Source organism: Muntiacus reevesi, chromosome X, assembly GCF_963930625.1.
Source record: "Muntiacus reevesi chromosome X, mMunRee1.1, whole genome shotgun sequence".
Taxonomy (NCBI): Eukaryota; Metazoa; Chordata; class Mammalia; order Artiodactyla; family Cervidae; genus Muntiacus; species Muntiacus reevesi.
Window position 1 is genome coordinate 17,769,466 of NC_089271.1, and position 27,144 is coordinate 17,796,609.

At 42.0% G+C, this 27,144-nt stretch overlaps 1 protein-coding gene across 3 annotated transcripts in view; it reads right to left on the reverse strand.

Annotated features, from left to right (window-relative positions):
- The window catches only part of SH3KBP1 (SH3 domain containing kinase binding protein 1), a 338,270-nt gene that overhangs the window by 86,267 nt on the left and 224,859 nt on the right, over positions 1–27,144 (reverse strand). For all 3 annotated transcript variants that reach the window (XM_065915717.1, XM_065915718.1, XM_065915719.1), the window contains 2 exons: positions 15,939–16,014; positions 1,958–2,052 (listed from right to left, as the gene is read on the reverse strand). In XM_065915717.1, coding sequence (XP_065771789.1) covers positions 1,958–2,052; positions 15,939–16,014 — 171 coding nt within the window. The remainder of the gene's footprint in view (positions 1–1,957; positions 2,053–15,938; positions 16,015–27,144) is intronic.

The window sequence follows — 27,144 nt, forward strand, 5'->3', positions numbered from 1 at the left end:
CTAGGGAACTGGGGAAAGCAGTTGCAACCCTCAGGACACTGTGAGAGCAGCGTTCCACCTCCACCTGGTTCCCTGCTCCCTCCTGGGTGGATGGGACCAGGAGAGAGTCCCAGTCTGACTAAAGAAGCTCTTTAGAAAACTCCACTTTCCTTTATCCGGCAGGATTTCAGACTGGGAGGAAGGAATGAAATCACCAGGATGAATGAGTTCTCATCGTATTGAATCAAACGACAAGGATGGAATATAAGAACATGTTGAGGTAGAAATAGATGAGTTCAGACAAGAGACCATCTGCGGCAGTCTTTTCTTTTCCTCAAACCTTAGTAAGCATTATTGTACATCTGGTTTTCAACTGAAAAGAGGGTGTCCCCCTCCAAACAAAAACAGGGAAGTGACCCCCCCCCCCACATTGCAAAGAATGGCACTTGTTTAAAACTCTGATCGCTTTATCATCCGGGAGTGCGGGGGGACAGCTCCACCCCTTCCCCTGTGGTAATTAAACCTAGTCTCTGGGTCAATTATCGGAGTATCTATCTCCTGCTTCACAGCCACTTCAAGTCTTTGGTTCAGGGTCTGATTTAAAATAGGCAATGCCCTGTGCCCAGGAACGCAGCCTGGAGGAGGCCCACAGGATGAGGGCAAGGGCGGCAAAGAGAACCTCTCTGCCTCCTCGGCTGAAAGAAACAAGAAGGGCAGTGTCTCCCCTCCTCGGGGATCCTCTGGCCACGGTCAGCACCTATAGAGGTGAATCAAATTAAGTTCACAGGAGAAGATTTTAGAGGTGAGAAGATGGATGTTCTGGGGCCCTCAGCAAGCAGGGAACACTCTGCTGGTCCAGAAAGGTGCCTGAGCATTGCCCAGCACACCACTTTACATGTAGAAGGTGAGAGAGCGCCAAGCTGTCTCCTTAAATAATCTGCCCTTGGGCAAGCTACTTAACTTCTGGGGTCCTGCATTCCCTGGCATCTGGGGCTTGGGCTCTTCAAACACACAGCCTCTACAGCCATTCCTTAAAGGTCACTGTCCTTGATTAGAGGGTTATAAAGGTAAATCCTACCAATCATCTATAGACACATTTGGAGGCGGGGATGAGGGGCAGGTAACACCATGTCCCTCCCCTCTCAGTGATGGCTAGAGGCAGCGGGACCCAGGACCTGCTTCCCACCTGAACCCCCTGCCCTGTCTCCCCTTTCTGGCCCCTCCACCCTGTCCATGCTTTCTAGCCCTGCATAAATGTAAGCAGTAGTGATGATTCCCTAATCACGCCCTTAAGCGTCCTAAAGACAGCTCAGCTTTTCTTTCATGGTCAACCATGATAAGAACACTATATTTCAGAGAAAAGGCCATGTATTCTGGGAATTACTTAAATAATAGATCTTTCAACCACCTTCTTGATGAGTACCATTGCATGAAAGCATAAAGTCCTTGGTGCAGGCCCTGTTAAGCTGTGTCACTTCACACGGATGCAGTGATCATAAAATCGTCCCATCTTCTCAGCCTGAGCAAGATGGGCAAGATTCTTTCAGGCATGCTACCTGTCTTTGATCTGAACAGTAAACATTCTTTAAGCCTTATCTGCCTGTGAGGCACAACCTTGCCTTTCTAGAACCCCTCCTTGGGTCCCTCACGACACAGAGCTTTGCAGCCAGGGCTGCTGTGGAAGGTGGGCTCACCAGTCAAGCAGGCCGCTTTCCGTCTCCCAGGTTAGCCTTTCTGGGATGGGGCCATACAAATCTGCAGCTGGCTCCAAGGCAAACAGAATCTAGTTGAGCTTCAAGTTCATTCATTCACTTGGATACATTTGGCCTAGCCTGACTGAGAGGAAAGACGCAAGATTCTTCCTTGGGATTTCAGGATCATGAAAATCATTTCAAAGGTTAAAATAAAAGCTCGTACTATCCACTCAACACTTCAAAGTAGTTCAGAGTTTAGAAGATAGGAGGGAATCTTTGTTTACCTTATTGATGAGAGTGACTATATCTCCTTCTTTGATTGTCAATTCATCATCATTCTGTGCCTCATATGGAAAGATAACTTTGCAGTAATCCTTGGCTGTAAGGAGAAAAGAAAACACAACCTTTAAAATGCTGTATCTAATGAGCTGTCCCAGGAGATGTTCTCTATCACATCAACTGCAGAGAAAGGCACACTTAACAGACAGGACATAACTGCTGCATAAAGAAACAAGGTTCACCCTTGGAAAACCATCCATGATGGCTCATTTTTGGTTCATGCATTTTTTTATTCTCACTCTTTCCCCTCACAAATTAGGTGATGTCATGAAAGCCACTGACTGCTTTGCTTCTCTCAGACAGAAAAGCAAAATGGTTTCCTTGGTCTCAGAAAATAGGGGTGTCCTTTTATAGACTCTTTATTTTACACACCATTTCATATCTTCTTCAGGTGGATGCATACATAGACACAATCTACAAAGAGCTTAAAAGCTTAAATTTTGCCCTGTCTTCTGCACATCACTAAATCAGAAAACAAGCATATGCATATGTTATAAAATGGTACTCAAAACAATGGAAAAGAGTCCAGCATGGTCTGTTAAAGAGACAGAGGTCGATTTAGCTGTATGTGATCATGTGTCAGTCACAAATGGCCAACAAATACTGACCAAATGTTCTTTACACACACATGTGGGGTGGGGGCGAACTTTTCAAATATGTTTCAAGGTCCCTCTATGGGAACCTGCCTACTCAGAAAGGGGGTTGTTCGACAGTAAGGAAATTGCTTTTACCCCAGACAGAAAACACTAAGGCCAGTCAAAATCCATTCAAATATGCCCCAAATTACATGCTTTGGAAAGTCTACCTGATACTAAAACCTTCACTATTTCCACAAAAGCACCTGTTTAGAAGACAGTGAAAATACTTGTAAGGTACTAGGGAAATTAAGACTTTGAAAAGAGGTTTAAAGACTGAGGACAGGAGGTAGAAAGAAAAATTTGAGAGAATAAGCACCTACTGGGTATTTATTATTATGCATCAAAGTCAACAACCCCAATGGCTTTAATGGCCTTAGATATTTCCCAAGGATTAGGCCAGTTTCTACAGACAGATTACAGCCTAGAGGTATATAAATAAGTATCAATCATATTATCCCTGGTACAATTTACATCACTAAAATGTGGGGATTTTTTAAATTATGGTTAATATCATATCAATCAAAGAGAGTGATAAAAAAAAAAGAGACACAGATGTACAGAATAGACGCTGGGACTCTGTGGGAGAAGGTGAGGGTGGGATGATCTGAGAGAACAGCATTGAAACAAGTATACTATCAAGGGTGAAACAGATCACCAGCCCAGGTTGGATGCATGAGACAAGTGCTCAGGGCTGGTGCACTGGGAAGACCCAGAGGGACGGGATGGAGAGGGAGGCAGGAGGGGGATCGGGATGGAGAACACATGTAAATCCATGGCTGATTCATGTCAATGTATGGCAAAAACCACTACAATATTGTAAAGCAATTAGCCTCCAACTAATAAAAATTAAAAAAGAAAAAAAAGAGTGATATATAAAACTAAGGCAATAAAGCATCTATAATACAGACACTCTCTGGTCTAGGGCTGGGATATGACAGAGAGTAGGGAGGGGACGAGGGAGGAAGGAAGAGAGGGAAAGAGAGGGACTAACTTTGTTGACAGATACTTTTGCTTCCCATTCAATGACTTGAAGATATCAGTTATATCCCCTAGCCTAGTGTGGGAACCCTTCTGTCTTAGGTACTCTGGGAAGTTGATGGCTTTTGCTCCTTAACTCATCCTAAGAGGCACTAGTTCTAAATCCCATCACTATCAATCCACCCAAATATTCCTAAACCCACATGGTTCCATCTCTCTTAAATTAGCTATAGCAAACCTCCCAAATTCTGAATGGGCCCAAATGTTCTAAAGAGAGGGGGAAAGTTAAGCATCTTTAAATTGGATAATAACCGCTCCTTACTAATTTTCCTATTGACTGTATTAGTGAAATATGACTACCCCACCTCAAAACTTGCAACAACACTGAAAAAAATGCAGTATTATTGGAGAACTGCCCTGCACGGTCTTTGCTTTAAGAATAATATGTTGGATCAAAATCATGGAAACGTTTTACATAGAAGATAAGACATCTGTGGCCAACAAAGAAAAGGAAAAAGTCATGTTTCTATTCTTTTCCACCCATCAAAAATAGTCAATTAAGTGTGGTAGATATTGTTGGTTAACTTTCTGGTCATTATCCCCCATCTCCTTCCCAGTTCATAGAATCCTAATTTGCTCAGGCATTATTTTCAGGAATAGGGAACCCTCCCATAGATCTGGGGATGAGTAAAGTATGTCTATGCAAATAATACTTTTATAATCATTTTTACATTGAAATATAGTTAATTTATAATGCTATGTTTGTTTCAGGTGGACAGCAAAGTGATTCAGTTATGCACACACACATATGGTGTTCTTTTTCAGATTCTTTTTTTTTTCTTTTTCAGATTCTTTTCCCACACAATTTATTACAAGACATTGAATATGTTTCCTGTGCTATAACAGTAGGTCTTTGTTGTTTATTTTATATATAGTAGTGTATATGTTAATACCAAACTCCTAATTTATCTTCCTCCACTTCCCACTATCCCACTTGGTATTTGTAAGTTTCTCTGTCTGTGAGTCCACTTCTGTTTTGTCAATAAGTCCATTTGTATCATTTTGTTAGATTCCAAATATAAGTGATATCACATGGTATTTGTTTTTATCTCATTTACTTAATATAATCATCTCTAGGTCCATCTATGTTGCTGCAAATGGCATTATTTCACTCATTCTATGGCTGAGTAATATTCCATTGTATATATGTACCACATCTTCTTTATCCATCCCTCTGTTGATGGACGTGTAGGTTGCTTCCATGCCCTGGCTACTGTAAATAGTGCTGCAATGAACACTGGGGTACATGTATCTTTCTGAATTATGATTTTCTCTGGATATATGCCCAGGAGTGACACTACTGGATCATATGGTAGCTCTACTGCTAGTTTTTTAAGGAACTTCCATACTGTCTTCCATAGTGGCTGTACCAATTTGCATTCCCATCAACAGTGTAGAAGGGTCCCCTTTTCTCCACATCCTCTCCAGCACTGTTTGTAGACTTTTTAATGATGGCCGTTCTGACTGGTGTGAGGTGATGCCACATTATAGTTTTGATTTGCATTTCTCTAATAATTAGTCACATTGAGCATCTTTTCATATGTCTGTTGGTCATCTGTGTATCTTCTTTGGGGAAATGTCAATTTAGGTCTCTTTAGGCAAATAATACTTATTTCACTCCCCTTTGTGGGTGGTTGGTTGAGGAGTGTGCATGTGATCCACTTTCTAGCCAATGAGATGTGAGAAGAAATGTCCTGGGGTGGGGAGAGGCTGTTAGATTTTGTTCCCAGATTAAAAAAAAAAGATACATGAGAAAAATAGTTACCCCAGCCTTTTTGCATTTAACACTGTTTCACCCTTGTTGGAAGACAATACACAGTTTTGTCCTGCCACAGTCACATTTCAATCATGAAAGAAAAGCCAAGAAAATCAAAGAGGAAGTGACCTTGAGCCCTGACACTGTTGAGATGTCTGTCAAATTATTCAACTTCAGGGGACCTGTCCTTGGATTTCTTGTTATCTGACTTAATAAAACTTCACTGCTTATCATCACTCTGTGGTGAGGCAGGTATTTATCACTCAAAGCAGAAGGCTCCCTGACATGAAGGAACTCAGAAGAAAGAGGACACTTTCAGTAAGGTCTTCTGAAACACTTCACTATAATCTGCCTCTGCCACCCAAACCTTCTTCCTATGTATCTTTCTCATTCCTTCTTCCACCCTCCCCCATAAACTCTTCCCTTGCTACCTTAAGACCTGGCCTCATAATAGGTCAGTAAATGACTATGAAATTGACTTATAACCAACAGAAGTGAGAAAACATTTTTATAAGAAAGTACTAATATGCCTTTAAAATGTTTCATGAGGCCATTTCATTTTATGGTCAGTTTCCTTATGAGCTAAAGGAGGGTAGGTGTTCCTCTGCTATTGTTTAAAAAACAGCTTTAATGATATATGATTTAAATGTCATAAAATTCACACATGTAAGTTGTACAGTTTGAAGAGTTTTAATAAATTTATAGAGTTGGGTGGCCATCTCTGCAATGCAGTTTTAGAACACTTTCACCATGTAGCTATATGGTGAAGACTTAGATGCAAAATGATCTAGAAAGCACCAATTTTAGATAAAAGGAGGAGGTAATAGTGCCAGTGGCTACCGTCAACTACCTCTCTCTGTAAAGCAGGTTCCCACACAATACCTCATCCATCTTTGTATCTCCAGAACCTGACATAGCTTCCACCCTGTGTTTCTTGATGATTCTCTAGCAATACCTATAAAGTAGAGGACTATGGGATAGCAAAGCAGGAAGAGAGGATTCTGGGCTAGAAGTCAGAATGGTCAAGACTGGGTTTGGCCCCAACCAGTCCTTCCCAAACACACAACTTGAGGCAATCACACTGTCGCTCTGGACCTCACGTCCTCAGGTGTGAAAGAGAGGCTGACTCAGGAGCACCAAGAGGAGGGTTTGGCTAACTTTATCAGGACTCTTAGAGCTAATTTAAACTTATTCTAGAACTCTACTATAAAACAAATTAAAACAGAGCTGTCTGGTTAAATTAGAGAGTGAGGCTGGTCCATCTTCTCCCCAGATCCTCAGAAATATCTCAGTGAAATAATGGGGGTATCAAGGAACACACTGGGCTACACATAAGTCCCAGCCAGCTCTGACTGTTCAGGGCTCTGGTCGTGAGCACCGTAATTCACAACACTCCTGACCAAACATGACAACTATTTACCTCACATTTTAAATTATTATGATATATTTTAAAATAAGAATTTTTTTTAACTTCTGAGGCATTTGGGCCATAACTCAGCAGTATTGGGAAATAAGAACATTAGGTTGGTTTGGCTATATCAATGGTTTTAAGATATTCAAAAGTAAATTCAAATGCAAAATAATATATTAACTGAGACTATGATTTCAATTTTCTAGTCTGTGGAATAAAAATGTTTCCTACTTTAATTCAAATATTTACTGAGTCACCACCATGTAAAAGATGGGCTTCCCTGGTAGCTCAGTGATAAAGAATCTACCTGACAATGCAGGAGACACAAGAGATGCAGGTTTGATCTGATCCTGGGGTCGGGAAGATCCCCTGGAGAAGAAAATGGCAATCCACTCCGATATTCTTGTCTGGAGAATCCCATGGACAGAGGAGCCTGGCAGGCTACAGTCCATGGGGTCACAAAAGAGTTCAACATCACTTAGCAACTAAACAACAACATGAAAAAGCTACTGTCAGTTCTTGGGCCTGTGATATACAGGTCAGTCCAACCACCCTCGCACAGAAGTCCAACCTAATACACAAATAAGCATCAACTCACTATGACAGAATACTGTCACGGTGTTTCAGAGAAAGGCAAGATCATACTCAGGAGAGAGTTCACAAAAGAGCAGGCATTTGATAGGTCTTGAAAGAAGGGTATAATTCCAAATCCCTTTTGAATGTGGGAAGATTATAAATTTTAAATGAGTAGCAGACAGAGATGGAGAGTAAAGGACTGAAATTAATTTTTGGAGGCAGGCATTTTCCATCTATTCATCAATTAGATGGATTTAATTAGTCCAAGATCAAATAGGAATTAATACACACATGCACATCAAGAAATAAAGACACGATTTCTCTAGTGATTAAGATGATTGTGTCTCTATTTTTTCTTTAGAAAGATTTAAAAATATTAATAAATTAGCATAAGACTGAAACCTTAAGTCAGTTTTTAAGCCATTTTTGTCTCAGAGTCCTGTAAGAATCTGATAAAAAGCAATGACTCTTTCCAGAAAAAGAAAAAAAAAAACAAACACAGATACATTCAAAGGTGCAGAGAAAATGTGTTATACAATATCTGGTATACAGTATCAGAATTGCTCAGTTCCCAATCAAGAGCCCCTTATAAGTGACTGGCATTGCAATTTCAAGAAGTCCAGTCATAATTCACACCCCCATTATGTCAATCTCTAAATTTCTAGAAATTTACATGAGATTAAAAACAGATTGTTCACGGAATTTAATTCACATGACCACACCCGATGACACCCTTCAACTGCCTTTATAATCTATTTGTACAAAAAGCAACAAACAAACTTAAGAAAATACCCTCATCTTTAAAAAAAAAAGCAGGAGAAAGAGAATAAACATATCAGCAAAGAAAACACATACACACACCAAGAAAGTTACATTAAATTTAGGACAATTCTTTGAGCTCAACTTAGGACATGAAGATCAAAATTCCATGTGTCACAAAGTCTGGTCGGAAGCCTTCCAGAACTTTCAGCAGAGATGGAAAGTATCAGGTCATGCCTAGAACTGGAGATTTCTTTTCTTCTGAGGACACCAGAACAAAAATATCAAGCTCAGTGGTGTCTACTTTTGCCAACATCAAAATCTGAAAATTCTTTTATTAAACTAACAAATATTATCTGAGACACTACTGGTTCATAATCCCTTATTCAGAAGCCCTGGCAACAGAATTTTTCAGATTTTAGAAAGGAAATACATTGCACATACCATGTAATATGTAACATCCCCAGCTGGGATCTGGGGCTATACCCAAGCATCAAATACATTAACAATTTGCAGCAAATGAATGATTCGTCACCCCAAATGGAATAAATGAAGACCAGGTGGTGCTAGTGGTAAAGAACTGGCCTGCCAATGCAGGAGACTTAAGAGATAGGGGTTCGATCCCTGGGTTGGGAAGGTCCCCTGGAGGAGCGCATGGCAACCCACTCCAGTATTCTTGCCTGGAGAATCCCATGGACAGAGGAGCCTGGCAAGCTATATAATCCAGGGAGTCACAGAGTTGGACACTACTGAAGCACATACCCACATTCATATTAGCCCAGAACAAGTTTTATCACCCAAGGAGTAATAAAGCCTTCTAGTTTTCGGGAGTGTTTTGTACTTTGGAATTGCAATAAGGGTTTGACTTCTATTGTGTCCTGGGGAAAACTGAAATAAGACTAGTTATCTGATTCTCAAGGAGTTTATCATTAAGGAGAAGAAATAAAGCAAGCATATGCAGAGCTCTGGACAAGGCAACAGGGAGGAGAGTCAGAGTGATGTGTTTGGATTAAAGCCTTAGAGACTCGGAAATGGGGAAATCACTTCCCAAAGCAGAAACTTGGGGTCCCTTCCTGGAAGAGGACAATAGCACTGGCCCTGCCTGGACAATGTCCCAGGCCTTTGACTGGAGTGGGGCGGGGTGTTTCCCAACCATTCTTGATGACAAGAAGCAGATAACTAGTCTTATTTCACTTATTCTCTTTGACGCTCATGGGAGGGGTGGGATGAATACATTTATTCAAAAAATACTGAGTGTCCAGCATGTGCCTGGCAGCAGAAGATACAGTGGTGCCCTCCTGAGGCATAAGACAGTCCACATCAGCGGTTCACAACTGGGTTGACTTGGCTTTCCATGAGACACCAACAAAGTCCCTAGATGTTTATGGTTGTCACAATGTGGGGGGAAGAGATGGTAACTGACATCTAGTCCATGGAGGCTGGGAAGCTGCTAAATACCATACAATGGACACAGGACAGCCCTCAGCAAAGTCTGATGTGGTCTAAATGTTCACAGGGCCCAGGTGGAGAAAACCTGGTCTATATCTAAACTCAGGGAAATAAAACACAACATCTTTGCCACTACATTGTGAACTCTGGCCCAATGCTATCTGTCACAAAAAAGTTGACCCCCCTGGTCTTGCATGTTGATGGGAATATGACTTTCAAATTATGTTGCAAATATGAACTATGTCACTTTTTAATTTCTTACTAAAAAGAAAAAAAACAAAAATCAAAATGTAACAGGCAAAGGAAGCCTTTCTGTTCTCTAATATGGAGCAGACAATGGCTCCTCTCAATGACACCTTCTCCTGCTCAGGTGAGGAGAAACTCTTGAGTCTTTGGGAGGAAGGAAATCCACCAGGACAGCAGAGCGAGAGTTCACTTTGTCTTCTAAGAGGATTGCATTTGAAATCCAGGTCATCTGCAGCGTGGGTAGGCTGGTTACCCTTGCAGAAAGACCCCCCACTCTGAATCTGTGTTGGGAGCATTTGATGAAAGGTGCTTTCCTAGGGTGAGCAACGACCCCTGAGACACTAAACCTGAGGGGTTTAGGACACATCAGGTGTGGGAGAAGCTAAAGGGCTGGGTAGGACACACATTTCATATCAAATGTGCCCAAATTTCCAGGCCCAAGTGTGAGCGAGTTTTGGAGAAGATAAATGAGCAAAAACACCTATCCTGGCAAAAGAGATGAAAACAATTCACAGGTAAGACTGGGCAAAGGCAAAAGGAGAAGAGGGTGGCAGAGGGTGAGATGGTTAGATAGCATCACTGACTCAATGGACATGAATCTGAGCAAACTCCAGGAGCTAGTGAAGGGGAGGGGAGCCTGGCATGCTGCAGTCTGTGGGATCACAAAGAACTGAAAACAGTCTAGTGAATTAACAACAACAAGGCAGGGAAAAATCCCAACGTAAGGGGAGGTGACCCTTTTTTCTCCTAATCAAACATGTAGTGAGAAAGTGAAAATTAGCTCAGACTGAGAAAGTAAAAATCTGCAAATGCGGATACAAATGCAGATACAGCCAGCTGCAACATGAACTGGAAATAGTATTCCTCCCCAAGCACACACGCTACAGCTGCAAAGGGTCCAAGAAGCCCCTTCTCTGAGAGAGTGACTACTGCTTTCTTACTCCCTGAGAAAGTCTGTCCTCTAAGATCACAGGCGATCAGAAACTTTGCTTTTATGTATCGTATTAGTAATAATGACATGTTCCACCCTTGGTTGAAGGAAACAAGTCACTGTGACACAGAAAAGAAGCCTGGAATCCCCACACCAGAGCAGGACCTCCTGTAAGGGGTACTGGACACAGCCCTGCTCATGGATCAGTGGTTCCCAAAGACACAGGACCTGGGTTCAGCTCACAGACCAGCCGTGATGAGGCCCCACTCACACAGCCCTGTTTTGTTTGAAACATATCAAAACCCTGCTGCTTCATCTAAATTTCACTCACTTCCGCCTCTCCTCCAAATCTGTAACTGCTCCTTTTTGTTTGGTGCAATGCTCCACAGGGGTTCCTGGGCAGTCCCTGTGTTGCAATGAGCCCAGAAACGTGACCTTGTCAAACTAACCTAAACCAGGAGCTCTTGGGCTGGCTGGGCGTTGGCAGAGGCTAGAAAGAACAAGGATCTGGCAAGTCCCACAGAGCAACCACTGTTGATCCCCTAGGAATCTGAAATAAGCTTGACAGTCAACAAATGTGTTCTTTCCCTCCCAGTGACTATGAACCTAGGGAAGGAGACTTGTGGCTACTACACTGCTTTGACAAGACTCTGTTAGGTACAGAGCCTGGTATTGAAATCATTTTTAATTTTCCATCTGCTCCACCACCACTGTTGCCAGTGTCCACTGAGTCCATGGCACTTTCCTGGACTGGATGGTGGGGGTGGTGGGCAGAAGACACCACTCCCACCATGAGGGATCAATGATAGCCACAAGGCACTACGAGTCACCGTCACAGGGGACAATGCCTAAGAAGCAAGTCAAGGGACAAAGTGATCAGAAAGGTGGTACAAGCGTCCAGTGATAATGTGAGGGGAGGTTAAGCAGGAAAAGTTTAGCCTTTGCTCCCCAGGCATCGTTTATTTAGAAGCCTGACCTGCCTTTGTACACATTCTGTCAAGGACTATTTTTTTCTCTAACCTACCTGCTCAACTGGTCCTCTGAATCTCTAAGACTGAACTGTTTGTTCAGGAAGATGCTAAAGAACTCTTTCTTCAGGCTATTTTTCTATCCCACGGAGGCCACAAATCTGCATCAATTGTAGTCAGAAAAAGGGGAGCTCCAGACGTGGTGAGCTGGAGGCACCTCAGGGCACTACATTTATGAATATTTAGACAGCTTTTCTCTTGTTATGAAAATTATGGCAATCTGTTCCACAGCATGCGTTTCTGATGAATTTCAATGTCATCAAAGCTTTATTGGGGGGAGGGGAGATGATGTTAGTTGTTTAAATAAATCCTGATCAGCTGAGCTTCACTTTCTCTTAGAAGATACCAATCTACACTGAATATTTTTTGAATCATCATAATGCTTACTAGTGACATGAGATTGTATTGGGTTGGCAAAAAAGGCCGCTTGGGTTCTTCGGTAAGATGTTACCAAAAAACCCAAGGAAACCTTTTCAAAATTATTTATTTATTTGGCTGCACCCAGTCTTAGGTTGTGGCACATGAACTCTTAGTTGTGGCACGTGGGACCTAGTTCCCTAACCAGGGACCGAAACCCAGCCCCCTGCACTGGGAGCTCGAAGTCTTCGCCACTGGACCACCGGGGACGTCTCCTGAACAAACTTTTTGGCCAACCCAGTATCTGAACGTGCTAAGGAGACAGCTGTGTGGGAAGGCACATCTCTCCTCTGTACTGCTGGGCAAGTTGTTACGGGTGTGACTTCCAACCGGAAGGAAGGAGGCTGTGTTCTTCCCCAAGTGCAGGGTCATTTCTAAAAACGGGGCAGCGCTCTGTGTCTTTCCGCCTGAACCTGGGTGCTACATCCAAATCCAGAAGCAGCAAAAGGTTCCAAACAGATGGGGCTACCTGGGGGAGTAGGGGCCCTTGTGGAAATCATGGGAGAACCATTACCCCAGAATTTGCTCTTTACAATGGAAGTCAGAAAGTGTGTGAGGGGTGAGAGTTAACTGCAGCAATCCTTGCTCTGGCTCCACGAAAACATGGCTGTCAATAAAAACCTCTCCAGGCTTCACTCACAGTGATCATTCTTCCCAACCACTTAGACACAGACTTATCTCTATGGCATCTGTGCCAAATGACATCCTTTCATATTCCGACTCAATTGTTCACATCTTTCTTTTGTCTCTCCCAAGGGCTGTTCAATTCTTGGAATGCAGAAAGCTTTCACTCTGAATTATAAAGCTTTTGGGACTGAATAAGATAGTGAAGATGCTGGGAGAGACCTGAAGGCTTCTCTTGAGTACAACCCTCTGACTTCAGAGACAATGCAGACAATGAAGAGCAAGGTCAGAGAAACAAAATTATTTGCCCAAGATCACACAGCTAGCTAAGAAGAGAGCTAGTCCTGGAACCTGTGCTTCCTGACTCTCAGCAGAACACCCCCTGTCAGCCTGTAAAACCACTCGTTATTAACAACTCAGTCCCACTCTGTGAAGTATCTAGTGATAGACATCGTTAATAGATACTTGTAGGACTGAAAGAGGCGTTGGCTAGAGTCAGGATTCTCCCACATGCTCAAGGGAGCTGAGCATTCCGAACTGTGTCAAAATCCAGGCCCAGGAAGCCCATCTTAGATCCCAGAATCACTTTCAAACTATGCTGTCTGATACGGTGGCCCCTGGGCATGTGTGGCTTTTAATAATCAACACGTGGCTAAACCAAGATGAGATGTGGCATACATGGAAAATTCACGCTGGATTCTGAAGATTCAGATAAAAAGAGAATTAAAATGCCTCATTTAATAATTGTTTATGGGTCACACACATTGAAAGGATAATACTTGGGATATATTGAGCTAAATAAAATATATTTAAATTGAGTTCACCTAATTCTTTTTATAACCTGTTTCTTTTGGTTTTTTTTTAAATGTGGCTACCAGAAAATGTATAATCTTGTATGTGGCTCACATAGTATTTCTATTGGTGAGTACTTCTCTAAAACTCCTTCCACACCCACCACCTAACACTGCCAAAAAAGACTTGAGTCTCCTGCCTGCAGACATTACAGAAGACAAAAAGATCTATCAAGGATGTGCTCTTATTCTAATGTGAGTTCTTGAGGCCTGAGGATGAGTCACTTAAGCATGTCCTGTAGACTGTCCTATTTTGTGTCAAAATCTTACAAGTGACGCTCAGATTCCCCCAGCTCTGCCTCCTCCAAACCAACTCACAAGTCACCCTAGCGTCGATTTAATCTGCAGAGAGAGGAACAATCTATAAGGCATTTTTCTTTCACTTCTATTGAAACTCTTTTCCATTAAAAAAATTCTCTGTTTCTCAGATTCTTATTTCTGCAAACATGACTGAGGTTGGTGAAGGCCACTGGTTGTCACCTGTCACGAGGACAGCCTGCCCCAGGGACCCCATTCCAATTACCTTTGAGGTTGATGTGTCTTCCCCTCTTCCTGCCCATCCTCCACTCCAGCCATTCCAGCAAACTTGCCTAATAACCTGGATCACTGATAAACTTGTTAATGGCCAGAAAATAGAATGAGCAGTTGAATGGAAGGAAGGATGGGCTACTGTCCAAAAGGAGAAAATATTATGGAAATGGTTTAACTTTGAATTCGTGTAAAGAAAAAGTTTCAGGATACTCTTCAAGAATCTTGAAGGTTTTAGTGTTTAAATGGAGGTTTAGCATTAGCATTCCAGCACCTGAGAATTTATTGGAAAAGCACAATTTCAGTCCCCACCCCAGACCTGCTGCCTCAGAAATTCTGGAGGTGTGGCCCAGCTCTCTGGGTGATTCTGGGGCACACTCAAGTTGGGGAGCTGCTGGACTAGAGCATTATTCTAGTGAGCGTCCTGCCTCTTTAAATAGAGTCTGATTGTATCATTAACACCTTGAAGGCATGTCGACCTCATCTGAACCTTAACCATTAAGACAGCTGCATCTATAACACTCATGAATATATTTATCTAAAACACCATTTGGGGCCTGGCAGTCCCATAAGTTCGTTTTCTATGTCTAAGGCAGTAACATTTACTTGCTCTCAAAACTACCTGTTTTGCACTGAAAAAGGAGTTTCTGGTATATTTTCAGGAACTAAAAGAATACATTTGTGCTTGCTCTTATATTAATCATAATCACATATGTATGATAGAGCTTCTCTCAATCTTTGGATTTCCAAACTAGATTAGTAGTCTGTCCACATTATCCTCATAAGGAAATCTGAAGCTGGAAAAAAAAAAGTGAAATCCCTAGAAGGAATTGCAGTATTTATTTCTGACTAGAGCACGTTCAGAACGTTCCAGTTATTAGAAGAATGACTAAAGGAATTGGAGGCCTGCCAGACTTAGCAAATACAAACACAGGATGCCCAGTTACATTTGAATTTCATATAAATAACCAATATTGCATGGGACATACTAAAGACAAAAAATTGTTCATTGTTTATCTGAAGTTCAAATATAACTGGGCGTCCCTGTATTTTATCTGGCAACTCTAGGATGGGGAGTACTGACCACTGGGAAGGTTGGGGGGGGCAATTATCCTCAAATACTTAAAAAACTGTTAGGAGAAAAATGGGCTAAAATCAATATAGACCCAGAGACTAGAACCAATGGGTAAAAATGACAGGAAGAGCATATCTGGCTCAACAGAAGAAAGACACTTGTAACTATAGAAATACAACCAGAGCTGTGCTGAGGAGTCAAGATTTGGGAGTGTCTGTTGAGTGGTTAGGCTAAAAGAAAAGCCTCTCTGACTTGAAGGCCTATGAATCTCGACACTGTTTGAATTGCCATTCTCTAAAATCTTCCTGACTCCTCAACTATGCAGATGGATCCAGGTATACACGGATAAGCCCTGGCTCTGCATGCAGGTGAAAAACAAATGGCAGGGAAGCATCTTCTTCCATCAAGGAGTTCTGAATCGAACTTGTGCCCACCCTACTGGTAAGAACAAAATGAAACCCATCTGGGTGCATTTTTTTTCCCTAATGTGCTATTAAAAAAGTCATTAAGATTATATAAGAATTTTTCAAAAGGGGCTCAATGATCATAAAACCATTCACTTTTTTCAAACATAAAACAGATAAACAAGGAAAACTCACTCTTTGTCCTGCTGTCCATTTCTGGTTTTGATGAGTCTGGAGTTGCTGCAGTTGGAGGTAACTTCTTGCCAATAGTCTGAGGAGGGGAAAAGATGATTTTTACTTATCAAGATGATTCTCTGCATTAAACAAAGGAATAAAAACATCAAGATCATGATGATGAAAAGCTCACAACTCATCCCAAAAACCACACACTTAAGTTTTGGTACTGTTCTAGGTAACGGCTGCCAGTCTTCAATTAGGTCTGGACCTCAGGGACAAGTAAGTGGGAAAACCAGCTCAAAAGGGTTTTGTCCTTGTAGGCAAGCCATATCTCTTATTGCCATTCTTCCTTGGCTCTTATTAAAAGGTTGATTACTTTCAGCAGAGAAAACAGGTATATTTCCCCTCATTTCATGAGAAGTTGGCTCAATCTATGGCCCAGAGCAGGTACTTGGAAGTGTTTGCAGCATGGAAGAAAAGCAGGAAGAGGGAGAGCACAAAAGGACAGAAAAAAGGGAGGGATGGAGGGACAGAGGGACAGAAGAACAGACCAATGATGAACAGGTGGAAGGACAGGCAGAACCCACAGTCCACAACAAATGTGCCTTGTTGTGTCTCCTAGTAATCTATGAGCCAACCTGCAGTGAGAGGAAGCACGCTTGTGTCCTCCAAGGTAGGTCTGTGTGCTGTGAAGATGGAACAAGCAGGGCCAACAGCTCCCTTCCTCCTCACCAGCTTTTAACCCTCTAGGGTTTTGAGTAAGGCCAATGCTGCAGACCCAAGACATCTATTTAGTAATTTTTTTAAAAAATACATGAGTTTGTTTTGAGTTCGTTTTCTTCTCTTCATTCATAGCTAATTCTATTGTCATTCGTTATTTATGGACCATCCACAGGGAAGACTAGATATTGTCTCTGACTAAAGATAGTCCCCCAAACACAGGCAACTCAGTGACTCAAAGCCACAAAGAAGAAAAACAATACGAGTTCTAAAGGTGAAGTTTGGCCCCACTCTGCTCCTCTGCCATCACATATGTGTGCTGGGGATTAACGTCCAAGGAAAACGGCACCTGATACAGGGAAACAGCTGTCAGAACCAAGTAGCCACATGCATCAACCTCTCTAACAACAAGGACTTTTCCCAGGGAGAAGTCCAGCCACTGGGAAAACCAAGCGTATCTGCCCCTTGAACATAGGAAGGGGAGTAAACTGCACAATTCAAACACTGCCCTGTGGTCTGCTTCTTCAGATACAACTGGTTCACCACAGTTTTTCATTCGAAAAAGTTCCTCATGCTTCAAATGCTGAAACTAACATTAAATATGAATATATCACAGAAAGAGGGTAAGATAAATCTAATCCTCAGCTTTTCATAAATTTTTAAAAACATTTGTGACAGAAAGCCTTTAAATTTTACACAGTGACATTTTTATTTAGTGCCACGGGGCTTTCTATATCGGATAAAAAATGAAACCCCAAATATTATGCCGCTCCTCAACCACCGCTAAGTATTCAAACTAATAACATGGTATGATTCTGACAAAACGTCAAGGAGGGGAAAAGCTGGTTGTTATTTGGCCATAAGGTCACATTTGATGAAAAACTGCTCTTAGAATTATCTTGAAAAGTCAGAAAGTGACAATAAAAATAGATGCTCTCAGAGTGTTAGCCGCATTCCTGCTCACACTTCAGATAGCATCTCTTTCCCACTCTCTGGTTTTCCCTTTTGGGGACCAGAATAAAGCATCACTATTGTTAACAAATTAGGAAGAGGAAAACAAAAACAATGAATCCTTTAGTTACTGCTGACAGTAAAGAGAGCAAATCAGGAAAACAGAGCAGTAAACATGATACCCAATCCTGACCTGGCTTCCACTCCTGAAAAAATCAGACATCCAATGGTTTGGGCCTTAAGCCAAATGTCTTTCTTTAGAGAAGCCTTCACAGGTTGTGCATTTTTATGGCTCCCCCTTATTTGGTAATGAAAGGAATTGTCGCCCTCCAGCTCTGATGTCTTGGTTTATCAGTGATATACCAGTTTACCAAGCTAGGAGACATCAAGAAAGGCCACCAGTTAAATACACCTACTTCTGAACAGAAAGACGTAAGAAAGCAAAGCTTACTCTATTTTTTTTCTTTGTATTTCAGAAAATACAGTACACTGGCCTCTGCATGGATCCCAGCACTTGAGTGGTAGTGAAGCTGAGGTGGCTGTCATCTTCTGGAGGTGCTACATCTTAGCTTCTTTCTTCTTCCTCATATGGGCCCTGACTAAAGGTCGAGAGGAATGCCAGCTCCTCCCAGATTAGCCTGGTCTTCCAGGCATCTCTCTTTTCTCTAGGACCCAGACCTGCCTCCCAGACCCACAGCACCAGCCTCATCTGCAAACTGTGTCAGGAAGGCCAATTCCCAGGCCCTGCCCAGCCTTTCTCAATCATAAAGCTGGGGGATGGTGCCTGGCAGTCTCTGTCTGAACACACCCTCCAGGGGATTGTGATGTAGGTTCAAGGGTGACAACCACCAACCTCGATGTAAAAGGATTCTATTAGCACTAACCAATTGCCTTTTCCTGGGATTAACAGCTTGGATGCCTAGTCTCAAGCCTAAACAAATTCTGAGACATCTTTCTCGCTCTTCTTCCTCTCTTCTCTACCTCCTTCCACCAAATGCCTTCCCCTTCTCTAGTCTCACTGGCACAAGAACTTGTCATTGCTACTAAATGAGTCACTTCAGAGAAGACATGAAGTTTAGCAGAGCAGACAAGGTGACAATATCACTGAGGGAGATGGTGGGTAGGGGCCAGGGGAGCATAGGTGGCCACGAGACCCTTCATCAAAGGAATACTGAAAGGTTGAATGAATGGATAGATGGAAAGCAGATGAATGAATGAACAGTAAGATGACTTTGAATCAAAAATGGAAGACTATCTAGCCTCTCTGGGCTCAGACGACCTTGAAGGCCAGGTGTGTAGATCCCCATGACTGTACCAACCTTCAGGGAAGGCCAAGCCCTGCTGCTCTTCAGTGGCATTTGGGGTGGGAGGTTTCTTCACTGGACAAGACTCACACATTCAAGGGCAGTTAGCAACCCTTGCTCCTGCCCAGTAATAGCCTAGAGTGCTCCTTCATCACCGTGTCCACCCCAAACACCCTACACCTTTTCCAAATACCTCATTTGAGAACCTCTGCCCTTTACCCTTACTCTAAATACAAGAAGAAAGACAAAAGGTAGCGAAATACTGCTTTCTCACCAGACTTCTATCTTCCCCTACCTCTTAAAATATCTTTGGTCCACTGGACTAAACATGCATGGAAACCCTAGATTTTAAAAGGCACACATCATGAGAGCAATGCCCAGCTCCAGTGCACAAAAAGGTCCTATGTAACTGAAGGTCAGCCACCATGCGGGCTTATGTGAATGGAAAAACTGGGGAATCCTATCCATACATCTCTCATCCACTTGGCAGGCAGTAGAGGATGTGGAAGAGCATCCGGGATCTCTACTTTTGGCTTCCTCAGCCGAGTTCAGAGTCCCTGCCCTCCTGGGTATCACAAAGACGATGGTTTATCCCGGGCAAGTACAGGCCCTACACTTAGGGGCTGTGCTGATGCTGCTCAGGATGCAGCTCTTCCATCTTCTAAGAGATCTGCAAATGGACCCACTTTATCAAGTGCCTTCCAAAGGAGTGGGGCTTCCCTTGCAGTTCAGCTGGTAAAGAATCCGCCTGCAATGCAGGAGACCTGGGTTTGATCCCTGGGTTGGGAAGATCCCCTAGAGAAGGGAAAGGCTACCCACTCCAGTATTTTGGTCTAGAGAATTCCATGGACTGTATAGTTCATGCGGTCACAAAGAGTCGTACAGGACTGAGCGACTTTCACTTTCATTTTCCAAAGGAGGGACTCCCACGCTCTGCTCCATAGCTCAGCCCACGTGCCCTCCTATTCTGTGCTGGGGCTAAAGACTTCCCAGGATCCACATCCGCGTGACTCTGGTCTGACTGCCCCCAACCCAGAGGCCACTGCTGGTCTGGGAGTGGATGTATGGCTGAAGCCGACACGTATGGAGGGGGAAGCTCTACAGATGGTGACTATCTTCAACAGTCATCACCAAGTTGGTGTCAACTTCTGTCGCTCCTGTCACGCCCTAAACTCCAATTAAAGCCTGATTTTTAAAAATAAGTAATTCAAAAAACTCTGTCCTTTAAATAGTTAATATCAGAAGTCCCTTACCTGTGAGCTCTCTTGACAAAAGTATTTACAGTTTTGGGGGGGTGGGTTGTGAACAGTAAGAGCATCATATACACTTCTAGTTCAGCAAGATTTTGGTAATACTTCTAGTTCAGCAAGATTTTGGTAATAGAGCATCAGGACAGATAACTCACATATGATTTCAGTTAGTGAAGTTATTTTTTTTTCTTTTCTGTGCCAAAATGAAGAAACTAATGCTTGTAGGAAACACAATCACTGGATTGGACTCAAGTGGAATCCGGTTCCCTAATGACTAATAATATCTGTTTCTCTTTGCAACTGCTGGAGCCTGAGACTAGGATTCCGCTCAAACCAAGCACAAAAATCACTCCTCTGACTTTATTCTAATTCAAATGCAAGCTCCTTTGAGCACAAAAAAGTTTCCAGTTATAGGACAATGCTAAGGAGAAGAAAGTTTAAGTTTCACTTCTGGAAGTCTCTTCTCCAACACGATCACAGAAAACTGAAATCACAAAGGTTGGCGGGGCAAGGGGAAGAGGGAGAGAGCTCTGTACATCCTAGCAGTTGGTGGAGTCCCACTATGGGGAGACTAGGCTTTCTGGGGGCTATTCTAGGAAAGGGTGATCTTCTGAGGAGCTAAATGGAGACATCATTCAACAGTTTACTCAAAGTCAAATACAAGCGATGACATTTCAAAAAGCTGGTGAGATACAAGATCAAGGATGGCTCTTTGAAGGCATAAATTTTACTACACTAGTATCTGGCAGCACTTTCCCTTTCTGTTCAGTACAGATTTATTAAATATCCAAAACACATGAAGCAGTGAAGCAGACGAAAAGGCAAGAGGATGCTGAATGTCCCTGCAAACACTGAATCAGCAATTCCCTGGGTTCTCCAGAGTGGTGTATTGAGGGGTGCCCACCCATTCAGCATGGTCATCCCAAATCCTGGTCAAGATACAGGTCATGGGAGATCGCTATGAGAAGAGAGGCAAAACAGTGTCTGTATATGACCACACCCACCACCTTTCAGCTTTCCTTTTCTACCATAACTCAGAGAGATATACAAATTGCTATTTAAACTCACTGTTAACTTTTTTATTTATTCTTACAGGCTCCTTTCATGAACATCTATGATTGATGATATTATGAAGTCTTCTCGGCGCTCAGCAGGGAGAGGCAGGAGCAGGGTAGAAGCCCTGTAAGCAGCCAGCTACTGTCCGAGCCAGAAGAGAACTAGTACAAAAGAGTGTCCACACAACAGAGCATCTGTGCACTTTTAATAGAAGATTTTTTTTTAACTCACTGGGAAATTTACATTAACAATTGTCAATTCACCCACTTTGACTGGCTCAGCTTAAATGACTTGATCTGAACAGAAGATATGCCAGAATAGAATACAACTCAAAATTCTAAAAATCAAATGCACAGTGCAGTAGGAAAAAATATATTTGGACCTCCATCCTAGGGACAGAGGTTACTTTCGAAATACCTCACATACCACCGTGTTAATTCTGACATCTCCAAAGGGACATGCTTCATGTGAATCTCTTTTAAACTTGGCTGTAAGAGAAGATAAAATGTAAAAAGTAATCTTCTGATTATGATGTTGGGCTTAAGACTTACAATTATTCACATAATGTGTATTTCCCTGGCTGTCTTGAAAAGTTAGTGATAAGTCAAGTTACGTGAAACCTCCCTGCCCAACCAGAGTTAAAGACCTTGTCAGATTCACAGCTGCTTTAGATGTATTTGAAGTTTAACTGCTTTTCTCCTCCTCTCTTTTCAGAAACAGTGCCCGCCTTGAGAGCCAAACCTAGATGTTAATTATTCTTTTATCTCCACAAAGTAAAGGGCCAGGAAGTGTTCACTGAACGAAGCCAGAAATCTGGAGATGACATCTCCTCCCCCTTTGTCCTACCATTAGCATCCTACCACATCACAACAGCTACATGAAAGGAGCTGTCCTCCTTAACAACCCAGACCCCTCTTGGAGTCCTGCTGTTTGTCACTGTCACATATCAGCTCTTCTAGCCTGGTTTCTGATAACAGCAGATTGTATTCTTGGCCCTCTATGGTCCATGTCTCACTCCCTTGTTCTCATGCACATGACTCCTATCTCCTATTAATTATTGGTTGCCATAAAGAAGAACCCAATCTGAGTCAGGTTTCCGGTGGACCTCTCTCTGCCTCTGACTTCCAAATACTCTTCCTAGCTTGCTCCCTCACATTGTCTCAAGTTTCTATTTATTATGATCAAAGGACTCTCACTTGGAGGGGTCACTATCACTCAGGTATGTGTACACACACACACCCCATTCTCTTGTTCTGAAATAATTTTCCAACACATGTTGCCAAGATGTTCCACCAACACACCAACTAAGCACCACAACACCTAATGTCACAATCTGGTAAATGTAGGAAACACAGAATACTTGGTCTCTAAGAAGTCCTACAGTTTACTTTTATCTTTAACATTATTTCAGAGTTTTCTAAACTTAGCTGAACACACCCTAGTTCTTTGATACCTAGCAACACATCACAAGAATGGGCAGTCTATGGAAGAGCTGGGTGAGAACATTACCACCTCCGCTTCCTAAATTCTCTTGCCTCATCCTCTCCGTCTCCTAGACTCACAACTTGGAACCCACTCTTGACTACTCTTTTACTGTACCTTTCCATATCAAACCCACCACCCAGTTCCTGCTTTCAGATTCATCCCTTCCTCTTTGACCCCAGCCTATGGATTTTGCTTCTGTCACAGGGACTATTTTGAAAGTTTTCTAGACAACGGTTCTATTCCCCAATTCAAGTTGCTTCTTTTGATCTCCTGTAGACTCAAATTTTAATCACTCTCCACCATCACCCCTTACTATATCTACTTAAAAACACTCAGAATATATACTGCTTCTCAATGGCTATTCATGTAAATTCCCAAAGTCCTGAAGAAATTTGAGGGTTTACTTCTAATTGCTGCAACGTGCTAGATCTCTCCATGGCTGGCATCTTTCTCTTGTGCTCTGAGACAAAGAGCAAACTTTCTCTGACTGTAAGACACCTAAATCCCATCTTAGATGCTTCCATTAGATCTTCCAGGGTTTACTCTTTCAACCTGTCCAATAGAAGCTTTAAATATCTCTCCTTTTACTGAATGTGTTTACATGAAGTCTGTTTTATATTTGCATGTTAAACACACATAAACTTTCTCTCTGAGACACATGTGTGCATCAGCAGGAAAGATGTACTTGAGAATATGAGCCAAATTCTAGAATTTATCATGCACTTTAACTTCTGCCAGGAACTGATCATTTGGTTCATTGGTTTGCTTTTTGAATACCTCAGGAGACCATGCCCTAAAAAAACTGTAAAGAACCATCCAATACATGCATTAATGAGATGGGTTGGATTTTCTCTTTGTCAAACAAAATAACTTTCTGAAAGTGTAGCAGGGGCTTCCACTCGTACTGGGGAAATGCAGTGCTAAAGAACGAATCAAAACCTACTTAAGTGCTCAATGATGATGTACATTCAGACAACATTAAAAGCATAGAAGGCAGCTCTCCAAACGTCTGACAGTATATGAAAATGATGTTTCTATTTTACCCCCACTGTTCCCGAGAGAGGAGCCTGCATGCTATTTTGTTGTAGGACATCTTATTCACAGAGGATAAACAAGCCAAAGTAAATTTCCATTTCACATACTACTTCGGCAAAACACAGTTTGCCATTATGCTTTCAAAAGACTCTTTTCTGCTGTTAGGACACATAAAGGGAATCTCATGCCTTTCTTCTACCAGAGGATTAGTTTTATCTTTTGATTAATAATACCTTCCTTTTAGACGCATTTAGAGAATTTAAGAAGAATGTAGAAAGATGGTAGGGCAGCAGGGAATATCACAGGGCCAGTTTGAGTTTTATGTTTATCCAGGGTTTTAACAAAAAACTGCCTATACATACATGGAGCAAGTCCTAATTTTCTAATAAAGCAGCTGTATGAATTCAATGAGCATACAAGATCCTTCCCAGCTCTACAGTATTTTGACTTATTCAGTCCCAACATAGTCTAGACTATTCCCCTTACCTGGGATAGCATCTTCTCCTCTAGTATATCTAAATTCCATCTCACCTCTAAGGTGCAACTAAAGTCCAGCTAGCTAAATGTATTCTACTGACATGCAGCTGACATGTGATCATGACATTTTTATGTGCATGAGATACTTGAGGGCAAAGTATTATTCAGTATTCCTTTCTACCTTTAAAGTGCTCCATCACTCTTCCTTCATTCACCCCTCCCTTCCTTCTTCCATTCCTTTCTTTCACTCACTCACTCGTTCATTTATTCATTATTCTTTTCTAGAAATACCATCATGAGTGAGCATTTGACTTTGACCACTATTACAGGAACATTAGGGGCTTACCATGTGGTGAAGTGGTAAAGAACCCGCTTGCCAATGCTGGAGACACAAGAGATGTGGGTTTGATCTCTGGGTTGGGAAGATCCCATGGAGGAGGAAATGGCAACTGACTCCAGTATTCTAATCTGGAGGATTCCATGGACAGTGGAGCCTGGTGGATTACTGCCCATGGGACTGCAAAGAGTTGGACAGGACTGGCCAACAGAGCACAACAACACAACCATAAGCCACGATCCATGCTGGAAGCTGGGTATACAAAAATCAGATGGGCCAAGTCTTGGATCTTTAATGAGTTCAAAGTATAGCAATGGAGACATACTAATTAACCAAGAATCACAGTGCAAAGGGATAAACATGACAATAAAAGTATACATAACAGAGAAAAGAGCCATTAACAAGTCTACATGGGAAAATAAGTCTCAGAGCGGTGATGCAGCTGGAGTTAAATTCTGAAAGATGAGTAGGAATTTACCCAGTAGAAAATGATAGAGAGAGCACTAGGGCTAAAGAAAAGAAGGAGCAAAGGCAAGAAGGTAAGCAGGGAATGGGGGCTTCACAGCACAGAATGGGGCTGACAAAGGGGGGGTCCTGCAGGTGGGGTGAAGGGAGGGGGAGATGCCTGGACCTCAGGGTCAATGTTACAGTCTGTGCTTTATCTTAAAGGCAACTGGGAGTAAGCAGAGGTACGGTCTGATCACATTTGTGACTTTAAGACCAGTGATCTGGTGGCACTGGGAGGAATGAAGAAGAAAGAGCATGGGAAAGTCAAGGAGATCTTTAGGAGGTTGACACAATGATCCAACTGAGGCAGTGAAACTAAGGATGCAGAAGAAAGGTTGGAGAAACACATAGATTGACAACTTGTTCATACTCCACAGTCATGATGGGGACAAATCAGTGACTGAATTGGTGTGTATACAGATGGAAAAACACCCAAACTCTGTTATGTTCTTAAGTCGACACATATGTATTCGACAGAGGTGTTGAGTGCCAATGGTGTACAAAGAACGTTAAATTCAGACCCTCACTAGAGAGGCAAAAGAGCTGGAAACAGAAGCTCAAAGGAGCATGGTGGCAAATCTATCCCAATGAGAAGAACCCAGTGGATGTGTTCCTCAAGTCTCTGATGCTGGTGTGGTGACATCAGTGAAAAAACAGTAGGCCTGTGATAGTTTTGAACAGTTAGCTTACTGTTAAAACACCAATCCATCTACCATTTGAAAAACCATAAAAATACATAAGCTCTTGACACATATGAAAAAGCATCTTTCTGATCTAACAAATTTCAAGTAAACAGTTTAGTCAAGTATGTCTCCAAAAATGTCTTAAGATAGAGACAAAAATGGGAAATTTCTTTCCCCCAAAAGAAATTTCCAGACAAGCTTTTCTGTCCTTCAGAGGAAGGAAAGGAAATAAAACAGTTTCAGTCAGAATAAGTTAATAAGCTATGCTAAGCTTGTTAATAAGCTATGAAGTCCATAATAAATGACAAAGCAGGCTGAGCTGGTTTAGAAAGCTGACCTATATTTTGGGGCATCATCATGAAAACTGTGACTTACTGATACCTCATTTTCAGTGTCACCAATAAGGTCTCACTATGTACTTCAGGACACACTTTTAATTTCTCAGGCAGCTCCTTAAAAATATTTGGAAACTTCTGCAATGGCTTTATATTGCTGGCATAAAGATCTAATAACCAATCAGTATGGGTACTACTGGTTTCCTTATAACTCTGACAAGTTAGAAGCAGCTTGCTTTTGTTCTAAAAGTGATATTAGTCATACTGTACATGTAAAATTTTTTAATTATGTATTTTTCATATCAAAATGTATCCCCACTCCAATCCCACCAAATAAAAGAAAGAAAAGAGGTAATGCTTGGAGCAATGCTTTGTTGTTTGGTTTTCAAGTATAATTGCTACTAACAAGGCTAGGGCATACAATGAAAGATTACCCAGCCTTAAAAAAAAAGGAAATTCTGACATATGGCGCAGCATGGATGAACCTTGAAGACATTACATTAAGTGAAAGAAGCCAATCACAAAAGGATAAATACTAGACAATTCCTCTCATATGAGACACCTAAAATAGTAGAAATCACAGAGACACAAAAGTAGCATGGTGACCACCAGGGGCTGGGGCAGGAAGAATGGAGACTTGTTGGGTACTGAGTTTTGGTTTCGCAAAGTGAAAGGAGGTCTGGAGACAGACAGATGATGGTGACAGTTATGTAAAAATGTGAATGCATTTAATGTCACTGAACTGTACACTTAACAATGGTTAAAATGGTAAGTTTTATGTTATATATATTTTTATCACAATTTGTAAAAAGGCTTAGGGTATACTGCTCTTTCCCTACCAGCCTCTCTCTATGTAGGAATACTGACTAGAATGGCAAAAAAATTGCTCATGAGGCTCTGATATCCTGCTATTTAATATTCAACCACAAAATCATTAGGGGCACAGACAGCATGTAGTGAGGTAAGTTAGAGAACAAACCCATATATGTCCAGAAACTCACCTCAGTCTTCCAGTAAAGACTCTTTCCACTTCTCTAAAAGATAACCGACTGTCTCCATAAAGACAGTCTCTAAATCTGGCTAA